The 21,775-nt window shown below is 43.6% G+C and overlaps 1 protein-coding gene across 3 annotated transcripts in view; it reads right to left on the bottom strand.

Annotated features, from left to right (window-relative positions):
• Positions 1–582: 582 nt before the first annotated feature.
• NSMCE2 (NSE2 (MMS21) homolog, SMC5-SMC6 complex SUMO ligase) overlaps positions 583–21,775 on the bottom strand; it is a 223,438-nt gene continuing 202,245 nt past the window's right edge. For all 3 annotated transcript variants that reach the window (XM_033419817.2, XM_033419819.2, XM_004265323.4), the window contains 3 exons: positions 8,838–8,938; positions 8,320–8,426; positions 583–923 (listed from right to left, as the gene is read on the bottom strand). In XM_033419817.2, coding sequence (XP_033275708.1) covers positions 809–923; positions 8,320–8,426; positions 8,838–8,938 — 323 coding nt within the window. In that variant the 3' untranslated portion in view covers positions 583–808. The remainder of the gene's footprint in view (positions 924–8,319; positions 8,427–8,837; positions 8,939–21,775) is intronic.

The following is a 21,775-nucleotide window of genomic DNA, read 5'->3' as shown; positions in this document are numbered from 1 at the left end:
GGTATTCAATTTAAAGACCCTGCTGGTCATAAGTCTACAGACTTTCGGGGCTGAAGGGACAGTACAGAACATCTTATTCAATATCTTTGTGTCGTGGCTGAAGACCCCCCAGCCCCACGGGGCTGAAGCCACTTACCGAAAGCCACGGAGCAAGGCAGAGAACAGCCAGGATGTGGTTGCTTCCGATGACGCTTCAGGATCTCAGCAGGCTGCAGCAAAGTTTCCATTATGGCATCAATTATCATCGCACTGATAAGCCAGCTACTGGAGCATTCTGTGCCCATCAGAATGACAAAAGCATTTACATATTTGGAACTGTCAATATACAAAGTAAATATAGGTAAGGAAGCCGGCTTTGCTTTACACCCTCATGCTATTCTTTACTATCCTGATAGAAAATGCTTGCAGTTGGGGGTGTTTCTATGTGTTTGCATTTCAAACATGCCTTGCAAGACATTTTTTTTTGTGAAAACTATAATAAAAAGCAGTCTGAAGGATTAGAAATAGAGAAGCCTAGCACCACCCAGGCTTTACCACTGGAAGCATTTACACCTCGGGAGGCGCACAGATAGGGCACACGCAGATAATCAAAGTTTTATTTAAAACTGCAGAACACTTAAAAATAAACAATATAATATGCTTGAATGTTTACTGTAACATAGAAAAAGGCTTTCAAATACACTAAAACCTTCAATTTTACCCCAAAGTATGCTATGCAGCCAGTCGAAGTGCTTTGACAAGCATTCCTCTCTACAGATGGCTGGGGTAGGAGGTAGGCTGCGGAGTTCCCTGCAGGCAGGTGGTCTTCCTAGTCAGACTGACGACGTTTTTTCTTGTGGCTCTCAATCGCCCTTCTCAGCACCTCGTCCTGGATGAGATCAGACATTCTCACGTCTGTGTGGCTACAGCCAATTTTCGGGCAACTGTGAGGGATGAGAAAATCAAGTCAGGCCGCTTCACCTTAATGCCTTCAGCATAAACTTCTCTCACATGCAAGAATTTAAGTGAGGGCATTTTTTTTTTTAATTGAATGAAAGATTCTTTAAATTCTATAGTGTTTTACAATTTTCAAAAGTTTCACACAGGTGATTTCATATAATCCCATAATAACCCCTTGTTTTTCTTCTCACCCCTATCTTGCCCCTCCCCCTCCCTCTCCCCACCGAGAGCCACGAGTTTGTTCTCTGTGAGTTGGCTTCTTTTTTGTTTTATTAGTTTGCTGTCTTTCTTAGATTCCACAGATAAGTGGCATCACACAGCATTTGTTTTTCTCTGACTTAGACTTATTTCACTTAGCATAACGTCCTCCAAGTCCATCCATGTTGCTGCCAATGGCAAAATTTCATTCTTTTTTACGGCTGAGTAGTGTTTACGTGAGGACATTTTACCAAAAAAGGAGCACACTTAAAAAATCAGGACCGATGTGCGCTTATTCATTTGTTCACCGGGTCATTTGTTCACTAAGCCAGGGCCTGTCCAGCACTGGGGGCAGGGCAATGCCCACTTCACAGCGCTCACTTTGCAGTGGGGGAGACAGATCTTCGCTAACTCAACTGCATAGATGCTTGCTGTGAGTTCACGTGGCATTAAGTGCTACAAAGGCTAAAAAGCAGGGTCAAGGGAGAGAGTGTGAGCTAAGGGGCTTATCTAGAGGGGGTCAGGGCAAGGCTCACTGGGAGGTCTTACCTAGAACAAGGGCTGCGTGAGGCTCGGGCTGGGGCAGCAGCACGTGTAGAAGTCGAGGAGATAGCCGCTTGGTGCCCCGGAGTAAGAACAAGGTCAGTGTGGCTGGAATGCCCAGGGCAAGAGGGAGGGCATTTGGAGACTTGGTTGGAGGGCGTGTGGGGCTTTGGATTTTATTTTAAATGTGAAAACAATGGAGGGGTGGAGATAGGGGAGGGATGGGGTTTGGCTTACATTTAGAAAACACGATTCTGGCTGTTTAATACAGAACACAGGCAGAGGGGAAGCAGGGGAGAGAGGGGGGTTGTGCAGCAGCCAGCAGAGTGACGGCAGCTTGGATGAGGATGTAGCAGTGAGCAGCCTTGGGATACAACCGGAAATAGAACCTATGGGACTTGCTGATGGACCCAATGTGGAGGGTAAAGGAAAGAGCTGAGCTTTGTGCAGAGTCTGGCCCGAGCTGAAGGGGAATGGTGATACCCTTCATCTCCATGGAAACAACGGGAAAGCCGGGAGAGGATGGAGTCAGGCAGGAGTCCTGGTTGCTACATGTTGCCTCTGAAATGCCCACTAGTCCTCGCAGTGGAGAGACTGAGTGGGCTGATGGGGATTCAGGGGAAAAGCTGTGGCTGAAGAAATCAGTGGGTGAGTCACGGTTCTGTTTACATGTGGTCTCCTCTGAAGGCAGTGGGCTGGATGAAGTCACCTGATTTCTTCTCAACATGAACCAGACTCTGGTGGAGTGCCCAGTTTTGGAGTCAAGCCAACCTAGGTCTGAACTCTAACCCCAATGCCTACTTGCTAATTATGAGATCACCGGCAACTCACTTTACCTTCTGGAGCCTCTGTGTCCTCAGATTTACAATAGGGCAGAATCCCAATCTCACGGGGCTCCGGGCAACACAGTGCTCAATAGCTTTCATTCCCTTCACCATCTCCTATGACTATCCCCAGTCTCCTGATGAAAGCTGCTGATCTGTCTATAGACTGCATACCTCCAACACAGACGGGCGCACATTCGTGCATTCATTTGACCCTCTTATGTGATTGGCCCTGTGCTAGTTCCAAGCACCCAGCTGTAAAATACAAATATAGGTTCCTGCCCCACACAGAGCTCTGGCCCAGTGATCTGAGACAGCCCTCCAAAAAGCACAGATCAAAAAGAACAAATTCAAGACAAACGCTATAAACCAGAAGGGGAAGAAAGCGGATCATGGGAGCTCTAATTTGTCCAGCGGTAGAAAGCTCCACAGTTCAACACAAAAGTGACACTTTCTCTTGGTCTTGATTTCTGGCCCAAGGCCTCTTTATATTAGAGGAGCATTAACCAATGTAATGAATAGTATGCTTGCTAACAACGTTTATATTCAAAATACTGAAATGTGTCCTGTATGGCTGGGGACATGTGTTAAAATGTGATTAAAGAAAGGCAATCATATGAAAGACGATGGGGGTGATTTGGCCCACGTGTGATGATTTGGCTTTGCGTTAGGGGAAGGATCGGAGGTGCTTGAGAAATGCTTTACACCGGTTTACAACACCCTGCTGTCTCAAAGTGAATTCTTTCTTTCAGTATGAAAGTAAATAAGGTGAGATTATGAAAAGGATATGGACGCTTTCCTGACTTCAGCAAAGGCAGTTTTCATCACTTCAACTTCCATGACATGGAAATGCAACCTGAAGTCGGTGGCTGGGATGACCCTCCGTTAATGCTTATCAACTCACTGATCATTCATTCGCACTGACTGCCAGGCTGTAATCTCCCCCACTTCACAGAACAAAGTCTTTAATACCAATAGTCAGACAGTGAATAAGCTGCTTTAGGGAAGTGGAGAGGGAGGTGGGGAGGACTTCCTGATGACATCAGTGGTTTTAGTCAGTAAATGAGAGCATTCTGAGAATGTGTGATGGGATTAACCACACCAGTCAGTTGCAGAGCTGGCGTGCACATTAACCCAGGGCCACCCGTGTCAGACAAAGAGGTCTGAGCTCACTTAGGGTATCAGCCCAGGGGACAGAGGTATTAACCAAAAAGCCCTCCCAACGGGAGCCAGACGGCCTAAAGACACTACAGGCTCAAGGGTGAAAAAGACCTGGGCTCAAGCCTCCTGGCTGTGACACTCTGGGCAACTGATGTCATTAATGGGCCTCAGTTTCTTCCTCTAGGAAGGCAGAGCATAGTGTTGCTGTGAGAATGAGTAGGATGCGTGCGACAACGGTCCAGGAATTCACTCAGGTGCTCGATAAGCTAGTTCCTGCTCTAGGACACAACTTCTGTTCTCTAGAACCTTGTGGAGAAGAGCCGGGCCCACCTACAACGCTGGCAGGAGGCAGGCGTTGTGGGAGCACAGGGGCGGGGCACCTTGCGCCGCACAAATGGGGGTTCCGGGAAGGCTTCCCGGAGGAGAGGTCGATGCAGGAGAACCTTGTTTCTCACCCCGTCTCAATTAAACAAACACAAGTTTCTAAACTAAAGAGGAGAAGACAAGGTCATAATGACATGATACTGAATCAGGGCACTCCTCCTCCGGAGAAAGAACACTCTATAAGCATTAGTGCATTCATCCCCACGACATCCTGGTGAGCAAGATAGGCGTGGCAACACACAGTCTTAAGCTCTCGTGTCATTACTGTGAAAGAGTCAGACCTACAGGCCTGGAAGGAGAGGCTGGGTCCTGAACTGGGGTCACGGACAGGGCAGAACATTCCACTGCAGCAGCGGGCAAGCGTGTAAGTGTCTGCTGAGTGAAGGGACCGAGTCTTAGAGGGTCCCAGAGGCTCTGGGGACCCTAGGCCTCAGCATCAGCTCAAAAGTACAGGATTCTGGGTCTGACGAGCTCCTGGATCTGGGCCCCAAGAATTCCAAAGTCCAGCCCAGCTCTAGAAAGCAGGTCTGGAAATGTGAGTGGGATGGATTCCCATCATACCTAAACACAGAGTGTAACTCTATCCTACATCCTCTGAGTCTAAAATAATGTGTCACCAAGCAGTGAGGTAAGTAATACAAACATGAACAGTCTTGACCTCAATAACCCGACTGCTATTTGTTCAGCGCGCTATAGTCCAAAAAGAGCTTTCTCCTGAGTGCTTTGCTTCTCCACTGCCAAGAAATTTGCTGGTCCAGGCCTAGACTGGAATTCCCCACTGTTCCTTTGATCCTGAAATTCTGTGAGATGTCGCTATTTCCATTTTACAGATGAAGACACTGAGGCTCTGAGAGGTTAATGGACTTGTTGGTAAATGGTTAAAATAGGGCCTCCAAGCGCAATGCTGGAGTTCTGCTATTCAACGACACCTTTCTGTTCAACTTAATTGTACTCTTAAATGTGACTGTTTGTTAATATAGCCTCTGTTCTTAAACAAAAAAGGAAAGAAATGACTATGGATAACAGGAAATATCTTATTAATATGAAAATCATAAGGCAGCTTTATTAGTAAGATAATAAACAGCCTGATGATTAAGAGATGTGTTTTAAGGAATTATTCTACCTATTGTATTCAGTTAGGGCTAAAGTCTCAACAATGGAGACTTTAAAATGGAGTCAGTGCCAGTAACACAATGTAACTGGAACTCCTGTCTGACAAAACATAGTTGGAACCAACAAGGAGGAAAAACTGAGATTTCTCAGACTGGATGTGTCATAGACATTTTTAAACAAAGGGAAGCCAGAACTGCTCATCGCCCTAACATGTGTCCTGGGAAACAACACTAATTCGCATTTAATCAGGAACCTCTGGAGCAGGATTTGAAGAGGTCCTGGATTCTAACCTGTTGCCGAATACAATGTACCTGGCACTCCAGCACTGGCTCCTGTGATACCCAACTCGCTTATCTCTCATCCCTTCTCTCCTGGCTACGTCTCAGACTGCTTGCTTGGAGTCTTCTTCCTTTGATTGCCCTTTCAAAATGGCAGAATGCTTTTTTGTGGGTCTATGTTAGGTGCTGGGGGAACGCGGTAAGCAGAGCAGAGCTGGATCCTGGCCTCGCGTTGCTCAGAGCCAGGCCAAGGTCCCATCCTTGGGGGTTCTCAGCTGGCTGTCACATCTGGTCCAGAGCTGTACCTCTGCTGCTCTGACTCCTCTGTATCGATAACCTTACAGTCAACATCTCACACTCAGAGCTCTCTCCGAGCTCAAACACCCACATTTTCTGTGCCTCCTGGATACCTCCAGATGGCTGTATTGCTAGGACCTCAAACTTAGCATGACCCAAACTGTGCCTCTTATATTCCTTCCTAAATGTGTTCCCCTTACGACCTCTCTGTCGGCTAATGACATCGCCATCCTTCTAGACACCCAGTTTAGAAATGTCAGTCATCCTTCCACTTGTTCCCTTCCACTTCCGGCTCCCAAATTCTGTCCATCGTACCTCCACGATCGTGTTCCTCCTCATTTCCCTCCACCTATGACTCCTGCCTCAATCCCAGCTCTCATTATCTGTAACTTAATCTACTGCAAAAGCATCTGAATTGACATCTTCACCTCATGCCTTTATTCATCCATCTCTTGAACTGCTACTGGAGTAACTTCCTAAAACCCAGGTTGACTCGCCTTATTCCCTCAAAACCCTGCAGTGTTCTCTCATGCCTACAGAATAATGGTGGCAAGAATGATGATGAGGATAATGATGATGGGGGATAAAGTTTACTGACCATGTGACAGGTACTTTAAGTGCTCTACATATATCTTATTCAAATTCCAAACATACCAATGAGGCAATTACAACTATTATCATCAATTTATAGATGAGGAAACTAATGAAATCATGACATTTAACACCCTCTACAATGAGTATAGAATAGAGAGAGAATTTACATACACCATTCCCCTATTGCTATTGTCCAGAGCATCCTTCTAATCACCGGCTAACATGCAATAACTGTTGCTGTACCTACTATCCCCCAAGTGGAACAGACTCTGAATAGGGCGAGTCTCTTGGCTAGAAAGTCTTCTTCACCATTCTCTGAAATCTTTCTCATTTTTCAAGGCCCAGCAAACATAGTACCTTCGCTGTAATCCTTCCAGACTTTCTCCACTTGGACTTAACTGTTCTTAACTAAGCTATGAGAACCTGCAGAGTTTGCGGAATCTGCACCCGAGTTATAGAAGTACGACAGAAAAATACCCACATTTTCCAAATGACGGGTGTTACTCAAGTGCTTCCAAACATCATTTACAATTCAAAAAAGGCAAAGGACATTAGAAAATCAAAGTATGTAATCAAGAAGATGCACTTAAATGTGAGCCTGCTCTGGGAGTTGCTCCCAGCCATCCTGGGACTTGGGAGAAATGTGCTTTTGTATCAGTGCCTGCCCTTTTCAAATCTGACTAGAGGAGAATGTCACAAACTTTAAGGAAGAAGACCTGTGACACAGAACTATCTGGGAATACCTATTCTTAGCAATTATGTCAACAAATTAAAATTTTGTTTTTCAGAGACTAAACATAGAAAAAAGGAGAAAAAGAAGCCTTAGAAGTCCAGAAACAAAGAAAATTACACTCACAAGGGAAAATGAAAGGTTCCTTAGGGAAATATGGTATCTCAGTTGTAAGCTGGAAAGTCAAAACAGATAAAAATGTGCTCAAACAATCTCGATTTTGTAATCATTAGGCAGTTCTTCTAGAATAAATAGGGCAAACTACTTGACTGAATGACCATCAAGATATCTGCAGTCTCAAATGCCCTATCTTTAAGTCCACACCCAGATGAGGAGTGGTGGGGAATTCCAGTTCTAGGTCTGGACCAGCAAACTTCTGGGTGATGGAGAAGCAAGCCACACATCAAAGGGACTGTTATCACAAGTCCATTGAGAACTGGTCACACCTGCCATTCCATTCCTTCGACAAATCTGTGATAAAAGCATAAGAAATGCCAACCAAGTCAAAGCTAGGCTAGCCAACTCAGGTTTCTAGGTTATTACAGGAACTGAGCCATGGCCCTCCAGGGTTGGAGCATGTGTGCATGTGTGTGTGTGTGTGTGTGTGTGCGTGAGAGAGAGAGAGAAAGGGGTAGAAATATATATATAAAAGAAAGATTCTCTAAACATTCCAATTAAAATTTTTTTTCTCATTGCAGTCATCCATGAATTTACTTAAATAATTTGGGAAGTTATTTATGTAATTAAAGATATGAAAGGTTTTCCCAGACAATCAAATCTTGATCATCAAGACCAACTGGATACGAATTCTTATCTTAGGATGATGACTTAATATTTTTTTTAAACAAACTACCTGTATTGCAGGATGCAAAAAAAAAAAAAAAATTATTTTTTTAACCATTCCTTCTTGTTTGGGTAAGTGCATATAGAAAGGGGAAAAGAAATCTCTCAGTATCACAGTTCTCTATTTTTTTCAGGCTCCAGCACAAATTCATAAAAATTCCTATTATCTAATGATTAACATTACATCCAATTCCTTTTTCTCATGTTCTGAAGGTGTGGTTGAAGCTCCTTTAGTTTCTTCCTGAACAGATTACTAATTTGTTCCCTCATGTCCTGTTTTTCCATGTTGACACGATCCCTCCGGCTGAATGGACTTCAGGGGAGAAGTTTAAATGCTTTTTCCTCCAGCGTGAACGCACCGCCTCGGACTGACCACCGCTGGGAAGGTGTCACTTCCCTTCCCGCGGCAACTCACCAGGCCTTTTTCTTCCGCTTGTGCTTGGACTCAATCATGCGAACAATGGCTTCCTCTTCATAGGTGTGGCCACACACTTTATTTTTCACTGGCTTCTTCATTTCCAACTGCAATCAAGGAGACATCAGGCTTTCAGGAATGATAGTGATCAGCTTCCAGTAACTTCTCCAAGCCAACAATTATTTGGCACTATGTTTGCCTAGACCTGGGTCTTCCGAGGTTTAACCTCCCCATCTCATGGCTCTAGATAACTCCTAGGGCAGATGACCACATCAGAAAATGCAGGGAGACCAGTGGCACCAATGACACTTGGCCTGTGGGCCAGGAATTTATTCCTAGATCCCTAAGGGCATCACTGACTGAAAACTCTTTCCCAGGTATACTCTTCAACTCTCATCCCTTTCCTTTCCTCCCTCCTCAACTCTAGACATGAAATGAAGTCAGAAAGCAAACAGGAACCCTTTGCCTCTATGAAGTGAATCGCTTTTTCTTTCAGGGGAAGGAGGAGAAAACAGTACCTGTGTAATGGGGCAGATGAAGTTGGTCTGACTTTGGGTCACAATCATATCTTCATCAACTCCTTCTGTGCCGTCAGCCTCTCTGTCTGCTTGAAGACCATCTAGAGGGAAAAAAGGGAAGTTGCTGAGTCTCGCTGGTCTAACATGTCAAGGACAGGAAGGGATGGAAGGGTCTCTTTGGTGTTAGCCCCTGTGCTAGGCACCTGGATGCATATTAACTCTTCTACAGGGGAGGCAGGACTCTGCCCATGTTTGGTAAGGAAACAGATTTGGAGCAGCGAAATAACTTTTTCAAAGTTACAGAGAGTGAATTTGTGAGGGAGTACTGTTCACTAATCAAGAATGTGGCTTTGGAGTCAGAAGGACGTGGTTATCTTTGTCACTTCCAGCTGTGAGACCTCGTGCTAGCGAGGTCTGTTTTTAACGTCTCTATAACTTTATTGCAAAGATTAAGAGGTGAAGAATTTAGTGTGCTCTGCATAGCTCCTGGCACAAAGACACATTCAATAAATGATAGTTACTGTTGGACGATACAGCGATTCTCAAACTTTTTGGTCTTAGAACCCTTTTGTACTTTTAGAAATTATTGAGGATGCCAATAAACTTTTAAAATGTGGTTTATATTTATCAAGATTTGCCATGTTAGACATTAAGACTTAGGAATTTAAAAACATGTATTTATTAATTCATTTAAAAAGAACAACCCCATGACATGTGAACATAAATGACATTAAAAAAATTAAAAGTAATTATATTTTCCAGAACAAAAACAAGTTAGAGATAAGAGTGGCATTGCTTTACATTTGTGAAAATATCTTTAATGTGTGGCTTAATAGAAGATAGTTGGATTTTTTTTTTCACGGTTTGCATACTATATATTTATTTTTTCGCCAGTCTAAAAATAATGTCTACACATTTAATTTCTGTCCAGTAAGAAGTGATAAGAGGTTTAAGAAGGCCTAGTTTAAACAATTTCAAAGAATGAAAATAAGTGAGCAAAATTATATTTATCCTAAAATATGTCTTTCCATCCACTCCATAGTGTAATGGCTCCTTGAGGCAACTTCCAACAACAATGATGTTTCTGATGCTTTCTATGGTGGCAGAGAGGTGAGTATCATGGTCTGCAGGGCAGAGCAATAAATATAACTCTAGTAATCCATTGTACATCGAAGGTCAGGGAATACTTCATTGGAATTATTCTCATTTTGGGGGATGAATAAAATTAAATCAAAGGACACAGTACTTGATAAAGGAGCAAAAAGCCATTTACTGGTTTCAAAACAGGATAACTACAAAACGGAAAATAATTTTAAAGGTCTACAAAATGTAATGTTGGGTTAACTTCATTAATTGTTGATTTGGTAATCAAAAATATTTCCTTTGGAAGCAATATATACGCTGGATTTAGGTTTTAATTTAATAATTCCCAAGTATGCTAAGAAAATTGCTGAGAAATTAATAGCCAATTACAGGTTAAATCACTTACTTGTAGCCAACCGTTTTCCAAAGCAAAATTGTAAAAATATCTTCAAAAAATTTTGCCAGCAATAAAATTATATTTAATGTGGAAGTTGCCATAGTTTAGTATGTTTGCTGTGATGTGAGTTGCGGCTTCTGAAATAATTTTCCTTAGATCTATGAAGAGTCTTTGTGCTTCCCAGGACCTGTCTTTGGTATGAATAGCGCAAGAGTCAGACTCTTAAAAAAGAGTCCTCTTATCAACCCAATGATTCTTTTTTTTTTTTTTTTTTTTTTGCGGTACTCGGACCTGTCACTGTTCTGGCCTCTCCCGTTGCGGAGCACAGGCTCCGGACGCGCAGGCTCAGCGGCCATGGCTCACGGGCCCAGCCGCTCCGCGGCATGTGGGATCTTCCCGGACCAGGGCATGAACCCGTGTCCCCTGCATCGGCAGGCGGACTCTCAACCACTGTGCCACCAGGGAAGCCCCAACCCAATTATTCTTCACGATGGTTCAGGAAAGTTGGACAGGTATGGAGAAAAGTCAAGGAGCAGAGCTGAGAGCTATTCTGATTCTCTGATTCACTTTCCAAAGCCTCCTCTTGCAGGCTGCTGCCGCCCATTTCTGATTGTGCGTTTGACAGTCAAAATAAAAGTATCTCTTTGTCCATTTCTCACAGAGCTTCCTCTGAACTGATAGATTTCTGACTGCATACGTTATACTGTGGAATTCACCAGAAAATCTGTTGGATGAATAACAGGGTTCAGCCAATGTGAAAGACTGTGGGTTTTTTTTTTTTTTTAATTTTCTATTTTTATATTTCAAAAAGTAGAGGAAGCAAGAAAGCACAACTCAAATGCAATGCCAACCACTAGGGAAGGCTGAGTGGGGAACTTAGAAGCTGTAGGTGGCTATCAACAGCAGCGATCACGAAAGAAGAAGGTGACATAAGTGAGACTGGGAAAGAATGCCAATGGTGAGTAATAGCCCACGGACCGAGAGTCTAAAAAGAGAAAGAGCCGCAACAGCTACACTTCTCTTGAGCTAGAACATTTCCTCACCCGAAATCTATATTTATAGAAAGTGATATTAACGTTGGGATTCTACAGTGTGCTAAAACAAAAGGTCACATCTGGCAATAAATGTCACTTACACTAATCTATACAAAAAGACAAAACTTTTTTTTTTTTTTTTGCGGTACACGGGCCTCTCACTGCTGTGGCCTCTCCCGCTGCGGAGCACAGGCTCTGGACGCGCAGGCCCAGCAGCCATGGCCCACGGGCCTAGCCGCTCCGCGGCGTGCAAGATCCTCCTGGACCGGGGCACGAACCCATGTCCCCTGCATCGGCAGGCGGACTCTCAACCACTGCGCCACCAGGGAAGCCCAAAGACAAAACTTTTTGATAAGCCCGCTGAGAGGAAGATTGGAGAGAAAAAATACAGATCGTCTACTAGAATCACAAAAGTTTTAAACTGAGGTTATTTATCCTTATTCCCTCATTTATTGGAGAAAACGGAGATCCAAAGACATTATAGGTTTTGTCAAAAGTCAGGCAGGGAGTTAGTACGGTAAATCAACGTATAGCTCTACTTTCTTGGCCTGCTTAATTTGAATACTAAAACCAGTGTATAGGTTCTGGAAGCCATCCCTCCCTCCCCCAGATTATTATTTTATTACTAATAATACCTCAAGTTTACTGACTGCTACATAGCAGCTACTATGCTAAGCACTTTATATACATTATTTCATTTAATCTGCACAAAACACCCATGAAGAACAACTCTATTGTTATTCCTACTGAATAGACAAGAAAACTGAAGCCTCCACAATATTTTTAAGGCAAAAGTAGAAAATATCACCATTATAATAAAGAAGTAAGCAGATTAAATCCGTTTGTTATTCAAGAGATCTCAGAAAGAATTTCTGATTAAAAAAGGAAGAACAAGATGATGAGTCACACTGTTTTCCATCCACATAAACACGGCATATGCTGTCAGAAGTATACGCGCCAGCTGTCAGCTTCCGCCCAGATGGGTCTCAGACCCACACCTAACATCCATGCCCGGGGCCCAGGGCACCCAAGCGAAGTGCTGAGGAGGGAAACCTGGGCAGGAACTAATACCTACAGAGCACCCAGGAGGGATGTATCAGGACCGAGTTAGTAACTTGAATGGGATTTTTTTTTGATGTCATAAAATAAAAACCAAAAGGAGAAGACATGAAAATGCTTGCAGTAGTAATTAGGTAAACAATCTAGGATTTCCAAAAGTCTATGAATATTCCCCAGTGATGTGAGGTTAGGAGGCGGGGGAGGGCATTTATTGGATCCCAAGATGTGGGTTCACGGTTAGTCAGTGATGACTGTCAGTGAACAGCTAAATCCTCATCTCAGTCATCCTTCTCCTAGGTGCTCGAGCCCAAACCTTTGGAATCTATCTATCTATCTATCCACCTACCTATCTTATTTATTTTGGCCGTGCTGTGAGGCATGCGGGATCTTAGCTCCCCAACCAGGGATCGAACCAGTGCCCCCTGCATTGAGAGCGTGGAGTCTTAACCACTGGACCGCCAGGGAGGTCCCTGGAATCATTCTTGATTATTCCTTCCCCTTCATTCCTCACATCCAAACCACTGGCAAGTTCTGTTGACTGGTTCTCAACTATATTCCCTAAATCGAAATCTAGCCTCTTTTCTCGATTTCTACTGCATCTTAGTCCAAAGCACTATGCCCTTCTGCCCAGACCTCTTCAGGAGCCTCCTAACTAGAATCCCTGCTTCTTACAGGGGGCACGACCTCCACCCCTCCACCCCCGCCTGCTTCTTACAGGGGCCTACACAGCCAGCTCCTCTGACCAGTCCCCCTCTCACCCACCGTGCTCGAGCCGCACCGGTCTTTCCTCTGCTTCTGAACATGCCAAGCTCTCTCTCGTCTTCGGCTGCTATCCTAACCTGCCTGGGATGTTCTGCCCTCCGGATCTTTGCTTGTGCTACTCCTTCTTGTCATTTTACAATGTCGGTTTCAATGTTATCACTTTGGAGAGGCCTTCTCTGACCTCGTAAACGAAAGAAGACACCAGCCCTCCTCTACCCCATCGCTCTGTTGTGACTGCACAGAGCATCTCTTTAAGGGCTACTTTCTTGTCTGTCTCCCTCTCTTCTACTCTCTGTCTTCTCTGTCTCCCTCTCTTCTTCTCTCTACTTCACTGTCTTGTTCATTGCTGTTTCCTAGATTCTAAAATGTTCTTGGCATGTAGTGGTAGGTGTTCAATAAACATCCCATTAGTAAAGTGCTTCATCCAACAAGGCAGGAGTGGGCATACTTTTCACAAGGATATACTTAACATATTTAACAGATGCGGCAACACAGACACACACAGACACAGACACACACACATGTCTCACACAATAATGATTTTACAGGTTTTAGGCAAATAACAGAGAGGACTTCACTCTAGCTTGGGGTACAGCCTTGGACCCTGAATTCCACGTCAAAGGCAGCAAGTAAATGTAAGTGTTACGATTATAACAGGCTGTGTAGTAATTACAAAGGAGAATCCAGACATGGTTTTGTGGTCAGAAAATACACTTGGGCCTGGCCACACACAGCCCTAGTATTAGTCACTTGTCTGTCTTCAGGCAACCCAAATCTGGCTGACAGACAGTCTTACGTCAGCTGGGAATAAAAGTTGATTGCTACGTGCTTTTTCAATTAAGCCTCAGACATTTTTCTAAAAGCACTTTTCCCTTAAAAGTTAGTAGCAAATATTTTACAAATATTTGTTGCCTGCCTGAAATGCTTATTGGGCTGCCTGGATTATTTTACTTGCACTGTTCTGGGATGGTGCATTTGGAGCAGCTCAGCTGGTACATGGGAGATCCCCTCCCTCACCTGCAAAAGAAGGTTGATTCCAAGTTGGAAGCTCTGCAGTCACAGTGTCTGCATATGTGTCTGTGCCGACTCCTGACTTGTTGCCCCACCAAGCAGCCCACAGGCGGGGTTATGAGTGGCCTCATCTGTGAACTCGGACATGTCTTAGACTCCAAACGGAAAAAGAAGTGGGTCAGCAGGCTCGGTCTCTTTGGCTTGGAATTAAGAGGAGTGTGTGTGTGCGTGCGTGCGTGCCCGTTGTTTTGGGGTCTACTCTACTACTAATGGGTATCTAGCCTTGTTCTTACTTTCTTCCTGGGATGAGTGGCCTGTCCTGAATGCTTCTTAGTTTCTTCCTGGGATGAGTGGCCTGCCCTGAATGCTAGCACTTTGGTTGGGTCAAGTTACTATTGAGGGAATCCTAGTTTTGAAACTCTCTGGCACTGGCTAAGAGCTAAGACTCTTCTGTGTGTGAACAGCTTTTGCAGAATTAAAATGCAGATCATGTCCAGAAAGGGCCAACAGAATCAAAAATTTCCTAGGTGTTATAATCTTCATAGGATAGCAAAATTCAACAAACACAATTTCAGCAAAAAATATTCAGCAAAAGTAGATTGAGTTAATAATCAGAACAATGGATAGAACATAGTTAGGTTCTGATAAACGTATATATATTTTATTATAAACCAATGCTATATAACTGTAAATTGTTGCTGCTATTGTTATTTTTATCACTACTTTGTGCCAGGTTGTATGCTTGGTATTGGCAAAAAATAATCCTTGCCCTCAGGGAGTTCAGTCACACAGGACAGATATATACAACACAAAGCAGTCTTGTGAGGGCTATGCACATACAAGATACTGTGGCAAGAAGCTCCCAGGAACTAACAGGGTCAGCCTCTCTGAGGAGCTCATAATTGATCGGTGACAATGAGGAGGATCTTTCAGCTCACATTGTCTGAAACAACTCTGCTGCCCCCTTAAACATGAGCACTTAATTCGCAGCTACCTCAGGTCAACATTTTGATCAGTATTCTTCCTTCTTCGGTTAGCTATCATCGACATTCATCTCAGATTCTACGCATTTGGAAGAAGCTATATATATCCAATACAATTCAATCCAACCCAATCCAATCCAATCCAGTCCAACCAAACACAATCCAACCCATCCAAACTCAACCTAACCCAATCCCTGCAGCCAATCTCCTTCCTTTGCAATCCTATAACACCTACTGTATATACCATACTCTTTTAGGTTAAATTTCTTCATTATTCAGTTGTTTCATGTGGATGGAACTTCTTTTCTAGGTAGACTGAAAGCTCCTTGAGGACAAGCATTGTGTGTTCAAGCCAAAACAACTCAACTCAAGCTGTATTCATTGAACACCTGCTCTGTGCCAAACACTACACAAATGCCCATGGATATGAAGAGGATTAAAATCACGTCTGGTGGGAGAGACAGATACAAACACTTATATTCTGTGCAGGGAGTGAAATAACAAATATGTTTTGTACAAAGAAGAAGAGTAACCTAGAAGATCTCGGAAGGTGGGGTGAGGAATCAAGGTGAACCTCCCTGAGAAAGTGATGACTAAGCCAGGCTCTCCAGGGAGGTGTGATAAGAAGAGGGAAGGACACTCAGGCAGTGAGGATTAGTGCGTTTAGGAACATGGGCTCGGAGACAGCTTGCCCGGGTTTAAATCCTGGTCCCATCACTTTATCAGCTGGGTGCTCCTGGGTGAGTTACTTTACCTTTTTCTGTTTCCATCTTCTCAGCTGTAAAGTGGAGTTTACAGTCTACTTCACAGAGAATGAACCTACTTCACAGAGCTGTATGAGGATTAAATGAACTAATGTATGAAAAATTCTTCGAAGGGTGTCTGGCAAATAGCAGGGGGGTCAATAAATATTGTTATGATTATTAATATTATTACTCAGAATTCCCACGGAGCTAGCATAGAGTGGGTACCTGCAACATATATGCTCTATTAAATGAAAACGATGTGCTATGGACTCACCCAAAGAGAAACCACAAGATTGCTCGACCCAGGATTCTGAATGGGATGAGCCCTTCCATGCCCAGGGCAGAGGGAGGCCTAAATTAGCCCAGGTGTAGTTAGCTGACCGGGCACTATCAACATCTTTAGTTTCCTGGCCGCTTTCACTTCCACAGCTCTTTCAACAAACTCCTCTAAAGATCTTGAAAGTAAACTGAATAAAGAGTTTCAGCTTATAACCTCCAAATGAGCTGAGATTTTCATAAGATGTACCCTGTCACATTATCATGCACTTGTTAATTTATCTGCTGTTGTTTTAGACACGTTCTTTGTCCTCAGCTGACATCATGTATTAATTTGCCTCCATTTCTTTAAATACTGGCAAAATACGTCATATGTCAAAATACGAGGGTTTTAAAGTAATCAGAACCCGGTGCATTCTACTGGTGGGACAAAAACCAATCCTTTGCGATCTGGTCATACAATATCCACTTTAAGTCAATAAATACTGAAAATATCCCCAAATTCAGTACATGCATTTAGTACTTGTTATGCAAGTACAGAGAAGGTTGATGCCCATCTCTAGGTTTCTAAGAAAAAGCAGACCACCGAATGCACACATTCTATTTCTTTGCTTTGGGCAATTAACTAGAAAACCACATGATAGGAAAACTGATTTGCCAGCATCGAGAAGGTATACAGCTCTCAATTGTTTAGATCCAGGGAAGAGTATGAAGCAAGCAAAGATCAGAAGGTGAGAAATCCCATCTGGGTCCATCTTATGTTTCCCTATTTTAGAGGGTTGCAAATACCACCTATCCAGGTACCCAACACAGTAGATGCAACTTATTTCTACATGCTTTCCAATCTCTATCTTTAAACTACCTTGACTCTGTCTCCTTCTTTTTTCATGCTCACTGCTGCTGTCCTAATTCAAGTCCCCAGGCTTCCTATTTAGAATATTGCAAAAGTTCTTTATTTATCTCTCTGCCTCAGTCTCTCCCCAACCTCCTTCTACACCCTAGCTCATCTTTCTAAAGCCATGGCCTCTTAAGCACAAGAACAAGACTTTTCATTAGTCGGCCCAGAGCATCTTCATCTCCCTCCTCAATCCCATTCCCCATATCCATCCCAAACTCATTACAGTTTGCTCACACTTGCCAGGCTATTCTACTTCTCTGCTAGCCCTTCCCCTAGCAATCTGTGACCACACTTCAAGACTAAACTAATTCAAGTATTTCCTCCGTGAAGCCCCAAAGCAGAGGTGATACCTCCTTCAGCCCCCAGAATATCTTTGTAGATGCTGTAATCATTTGTTTACTTCTCCATCTTCCCTATTAGACTATGAATTCCTTGAGGGGAGGAGCTCTGCCTTATTTATCTTCATATTCTCAGGGAGCCAGGCAAGGTGCTGGAACTTAATAAATGTTCACTGAGTGACTGGTTGCCAAAGCAAGAGAATGCTTTGATTATTGTTATATATAAACTGACTGTGCTAATAAGATGAAAACAGTAAAGAAGGCTGTTCTGTAGGCAAATATTTTAGAATAAGACAAGCCGGTCTTTGATCTAATTACTTTTTTCCAGAAAGGAAGCCATTTTACACCGTCTAGGTCATTCCACTCTCCATTCTCTGTTCCGAAAGAGAATGCAAAAGCAAACTACCAAAAAGCAAAAGCAAACTACCAAAAGGCAAGATGATAGAGGTCGTATTCCAAGAAACAAACGATTCCACACTATGTCTTTATATCATCTCTGATTCTATTCCCTTGCCCAGGGGAAAGTACAATAATCATCAGTTATGAAAAATGTGTAAATCATCTTAAGTCTATTGAGTTTAGCCAGAGTGTACATGTAGTGACATTCAAGTACAGCAGTTTTTATAACAGAGAAAAACACTGGGGAAATCTAGATATTTGACTGACAGACTGAGAATTTCAATGAATGGTGACATCACCACTCAAAATCTGACAGAAATTAAGAACAATCTTTATCATCAGAAAATGCTTATAACAAGAGGTGGAAAAAATGAAATTAAAACTATATATGTAGTGTGATTAAATAATCTTAAATATGGTATACAGAAAAAAGACTGAAAGAAAATATGACAAAATATTGCAGTCCACTGTGTCCTGGTGGCATAACTACTGTATATGTGAACTGGCAGTAGAGAAGGAATCAAGGGCATTTTTTAATTTTTGAAGAATAATTATTTCATTTGTACTTTTTATAACCAGTACTGTTTACGAGACCAAGTAATATTTAAGAAGAAAGTAGGACTCATGGCAATGGGGATGGATGGATTTGTTTATTCAATTTGTCAAAATGAAACAGATAACGAAATCAAGTCCAGAGATCATAATATTTTAAAAAGGAGCTTTACAATTTTTAATTGCTCAACCTTAAAACTGCAACACTTCAGCTTTGGGTAAGACAGGGACTATGACACCATTTCCATCCCTGATACACTCAAGATTTATTATCCTAATGACAGTTGTAATATTTCAAACTTATCTGCTCCCCTACAAGGTAATCCAACACAACGTAATTTATATAACATCTTCTCTTCCATCTCCTCTAATTTCGAAGCTCTAGACAAAACAAAAATGAAATTCCTGTGTAGAATGCAAGACTTTAATAACAGAATAAAGCCAGCACCAATATCATACTTTGTTTTGTAAAGCTTCTCGAAATAAATGATAAATTTTGATCTTCAGACAATAAAAGGTAAAGAGGCACTGAAGACGTCCATTGTGGGATAAAGCTCAGTGAAGGGGGAATTATTTGTCTTACTAAGTGAGGGCAGGCCTCAAGTCTAATCAGGTATGTTACTCCGTAGGATTTACCCAGCATGGTAGTTACAAGACGCCTCAGAATCTGGCATTAATTAAATATGCTTATTTTTCCTTTCTACATGCATCTGATAAAGAGTCTCAAGGTTTATTTTTGATCTATTTAAAAATTCTTCTTTATGGTGGCACAGTGTAGTCATTTTTAAACAAGAAAAAAAAAAAGAATAGAAAAAAGAAAGGGGAATAGGGCTTCCCTGGTGGTGCAGTGGTTGAGAGTCCGCCTGCCGATGCAGGGGACATGGGTTCGTGCCCCGGTCCGGGAAGATCCCACATGCCGCGGAGTGGCTGGGCCCGTGAGCCATGGCCGCTGAGCCTGCGCGTCTGGAGCCTGTGCTCCGCAACAGGAGAGGCCACAACAGTGAGAGGCCCGCGTACCGCAGGAAAAAAAAAAAAAAAAGAAAGAAAGAAAAAAAAAAAGAAAGGGGACTAACCCCCAAAGTGCATTCCATATGGAAGAAATTTAAAAAGGTGAGAGCCCGAGGGACCAGATCTAGTGAGGCTCAACAGTCCTGTCAGCCGCAAAGTCAGCGAAGCCACCCAAAACGCAGCCCAGCTCCCAGCCTGCAAAGTGCGCAGAGACAGTCGGGGTTTCCGAGAGTGATGAACCCACAAGACGCTCTGCGCCACCTCGACATCTGTTTTCAGTTTTCAGGGTCTTGTCTGAAGTTAGCCTAACAGAAAACATACCAAAGGGGGAAAAAATCCCTGCCAACTGGGAGGAAGAAGAAAAATGACAGAGACAGAGAGAGATGGAGAAAGAGAAGGAGAACGGGGAGGAGGTCGAGGGGAAGGGGGAGGGGGAGGGAAGGAAGGAGAGAGACAAAGAAGAAAGGAAGCAAGGGGTGAGGGGTATGGGGCATCTTCCACACCACAGAGCCCGAGGAAGGGCCCTGGCGGCGCTCACACACCTAGAACCAAGTCCTGTGGCCAAGCCTTCCTTCTGTCCCCCCCACCCCCCTTCCACCCTCTATAAAGCCTTCCGCACATGCAAAGGAAGAAGACACATGACTTCAAAATCGGGAGCAGCTTAGGACACAGCTCTTGTGAATGCGTACAATAGATCTGAGTCATTTGTTCGTTTTGTAAACATGGAGAAATCACACTTTTAAAACTTCCTCGCCCAGTGACATTCACAGCACTTGACAATATGCTTAGCATTTACTCTTTTCCTTATTCACACCTAAAGATGTCAGGAGGGATAAATTTTCTTTCCCAGTGAGAGCTCACATACTCCAGGGCAGGTGGCAATTAGGAGCGAGCTCGCTAAGGGAGGCAGAAGCGGGCCTGACAGTGGCTGGGCCACGCAGAAACACAGAGAATCTCACCAAGGCCACTGCCTTCCTCTGGGAAAGCTTCTCACTCAGGGGCTCCCCCATCCCTCCCAAACTTAAATCCTCGGTAATTACCTGTTTCTGCCACTGTCTCCCTGACTAATCTGTAAGCCGCTCAAGTACAGGGACCACCTTTGCTCATCATCTCTGCACCACAGTGCGTGGCGCATGAAAGGGGCTCAGGGTTGATACCTGGCATCCAATCTTAAGGGTGGCTTAAAAATTACACCGTTCACCCCCTAGCTCTTCTGCAGAAAAGCGGTTCTGCGCAAGACCCAGAGAAGAGCTCTGTAAGGCATGGACTTCAGCGGGGTGGGTTAAGTCTAGATCTAGGTACCACGGGGCACTACCATAAATTGGGGGATAGGTGTTGAAGTTCCTTCAGGCGAACACTGTCTCTTCTCAACTATTTCATTAGGATACAGTGAAGATGAGATGAAACGTTTTGCCCTCTTTGGAAAAAAGGACCTAACAAATACATCCAGGCAGTAACAAGAACATCATGAGGAAGGAGAACCCTGGAGACAGTTTCTGAAAGCGCAAAGCAGGGCGACTGGCTGATCTTGTTCATTTTCAAAGCCTTTGGGGGGGTCCAAGTTCTAGTGCTGCAGTGTACGGTCTACGGACATTCACGAGCTCCAAAAGGTAGCACTAATGGGAGTGAAAGATGGTGAGGAGGGACAAAACAAACGAAGGAAGGAAGGAAGGAAGGAAAGAAGCAAAATGGCTCTCAGAACTTGCTTTACAAACTCTATAGAAAAACTGGAAGAGCTCAACTAACTACCTTTCTGAGCTTCTATTGAGGGTGATGCTGTTTGAGCCAGTCTCCAGCCTAGAGTGTGGACCTGATCTGGACTGTGCAGGAAGTAGTGAGACAGCATCGACTCATGAGCACACATCCCCCAACATCGCAGAAGGACAAGGCTGTAGAGTAGCTCTCCGGTTTCCCTGAGGACAATTCTCTTCCTCAGCTGAAAACTGAGACAAAAGCCAAATGTGGTGAGACAGCTGGTTAAGTGACTGGGGAAGACTCACTCTGAGTCCCTCAACCAGCAGCCCTGTGAGGGAAAAGGTAGCAGGGCATTCAGGGGCCAATAGCGGAGGAGGCTAAAAATACGTAAAGGGGGAACATCAAGGAGGAAGAGACACTGTGCCGGGGAGGTAATCAGCACACTAATTACAGGGGTCATAATTAGGAGTGATGGAATGAAATTAAGAAAAGGAAAATTTTAATTGTCAGGAAAAACTTGGTTGGGCTCATCGTGAGGGAGAGATGAGTTCTCTCGTAATCTTCACACAGTCTGAAGGCCATTCAGCTGTACAGAGTTGGTTCAGAATGAGCTAGAAATTATTTAAAGGGAATTTTATTTTTGTTACCAAAAGTAGATGAGGTTACTTGATGACACACAGAGGGCCTCTCGTATTTA

The sequence above is a fragment of the Orcinus orca genome, chromosome 17 (genome assembly GCF_937001465.1).
Source record: "Orcinus orca chromosome 17, mOrcOrc1.1, whole genome shotgun sequence".
NCBI classification, from domain to species: domain Eukaryota; kingdom Metazoa; phylum Chordata; class Mammalia; order Artiodactyla; family Delphinidae; genus Orcinus; species Orcinus orca.
The sequence above is the reverse complement of the archived record's forward strand: the minus strand, read 5'-3'. Positions and strand labels throughout refer to the sequence as shown.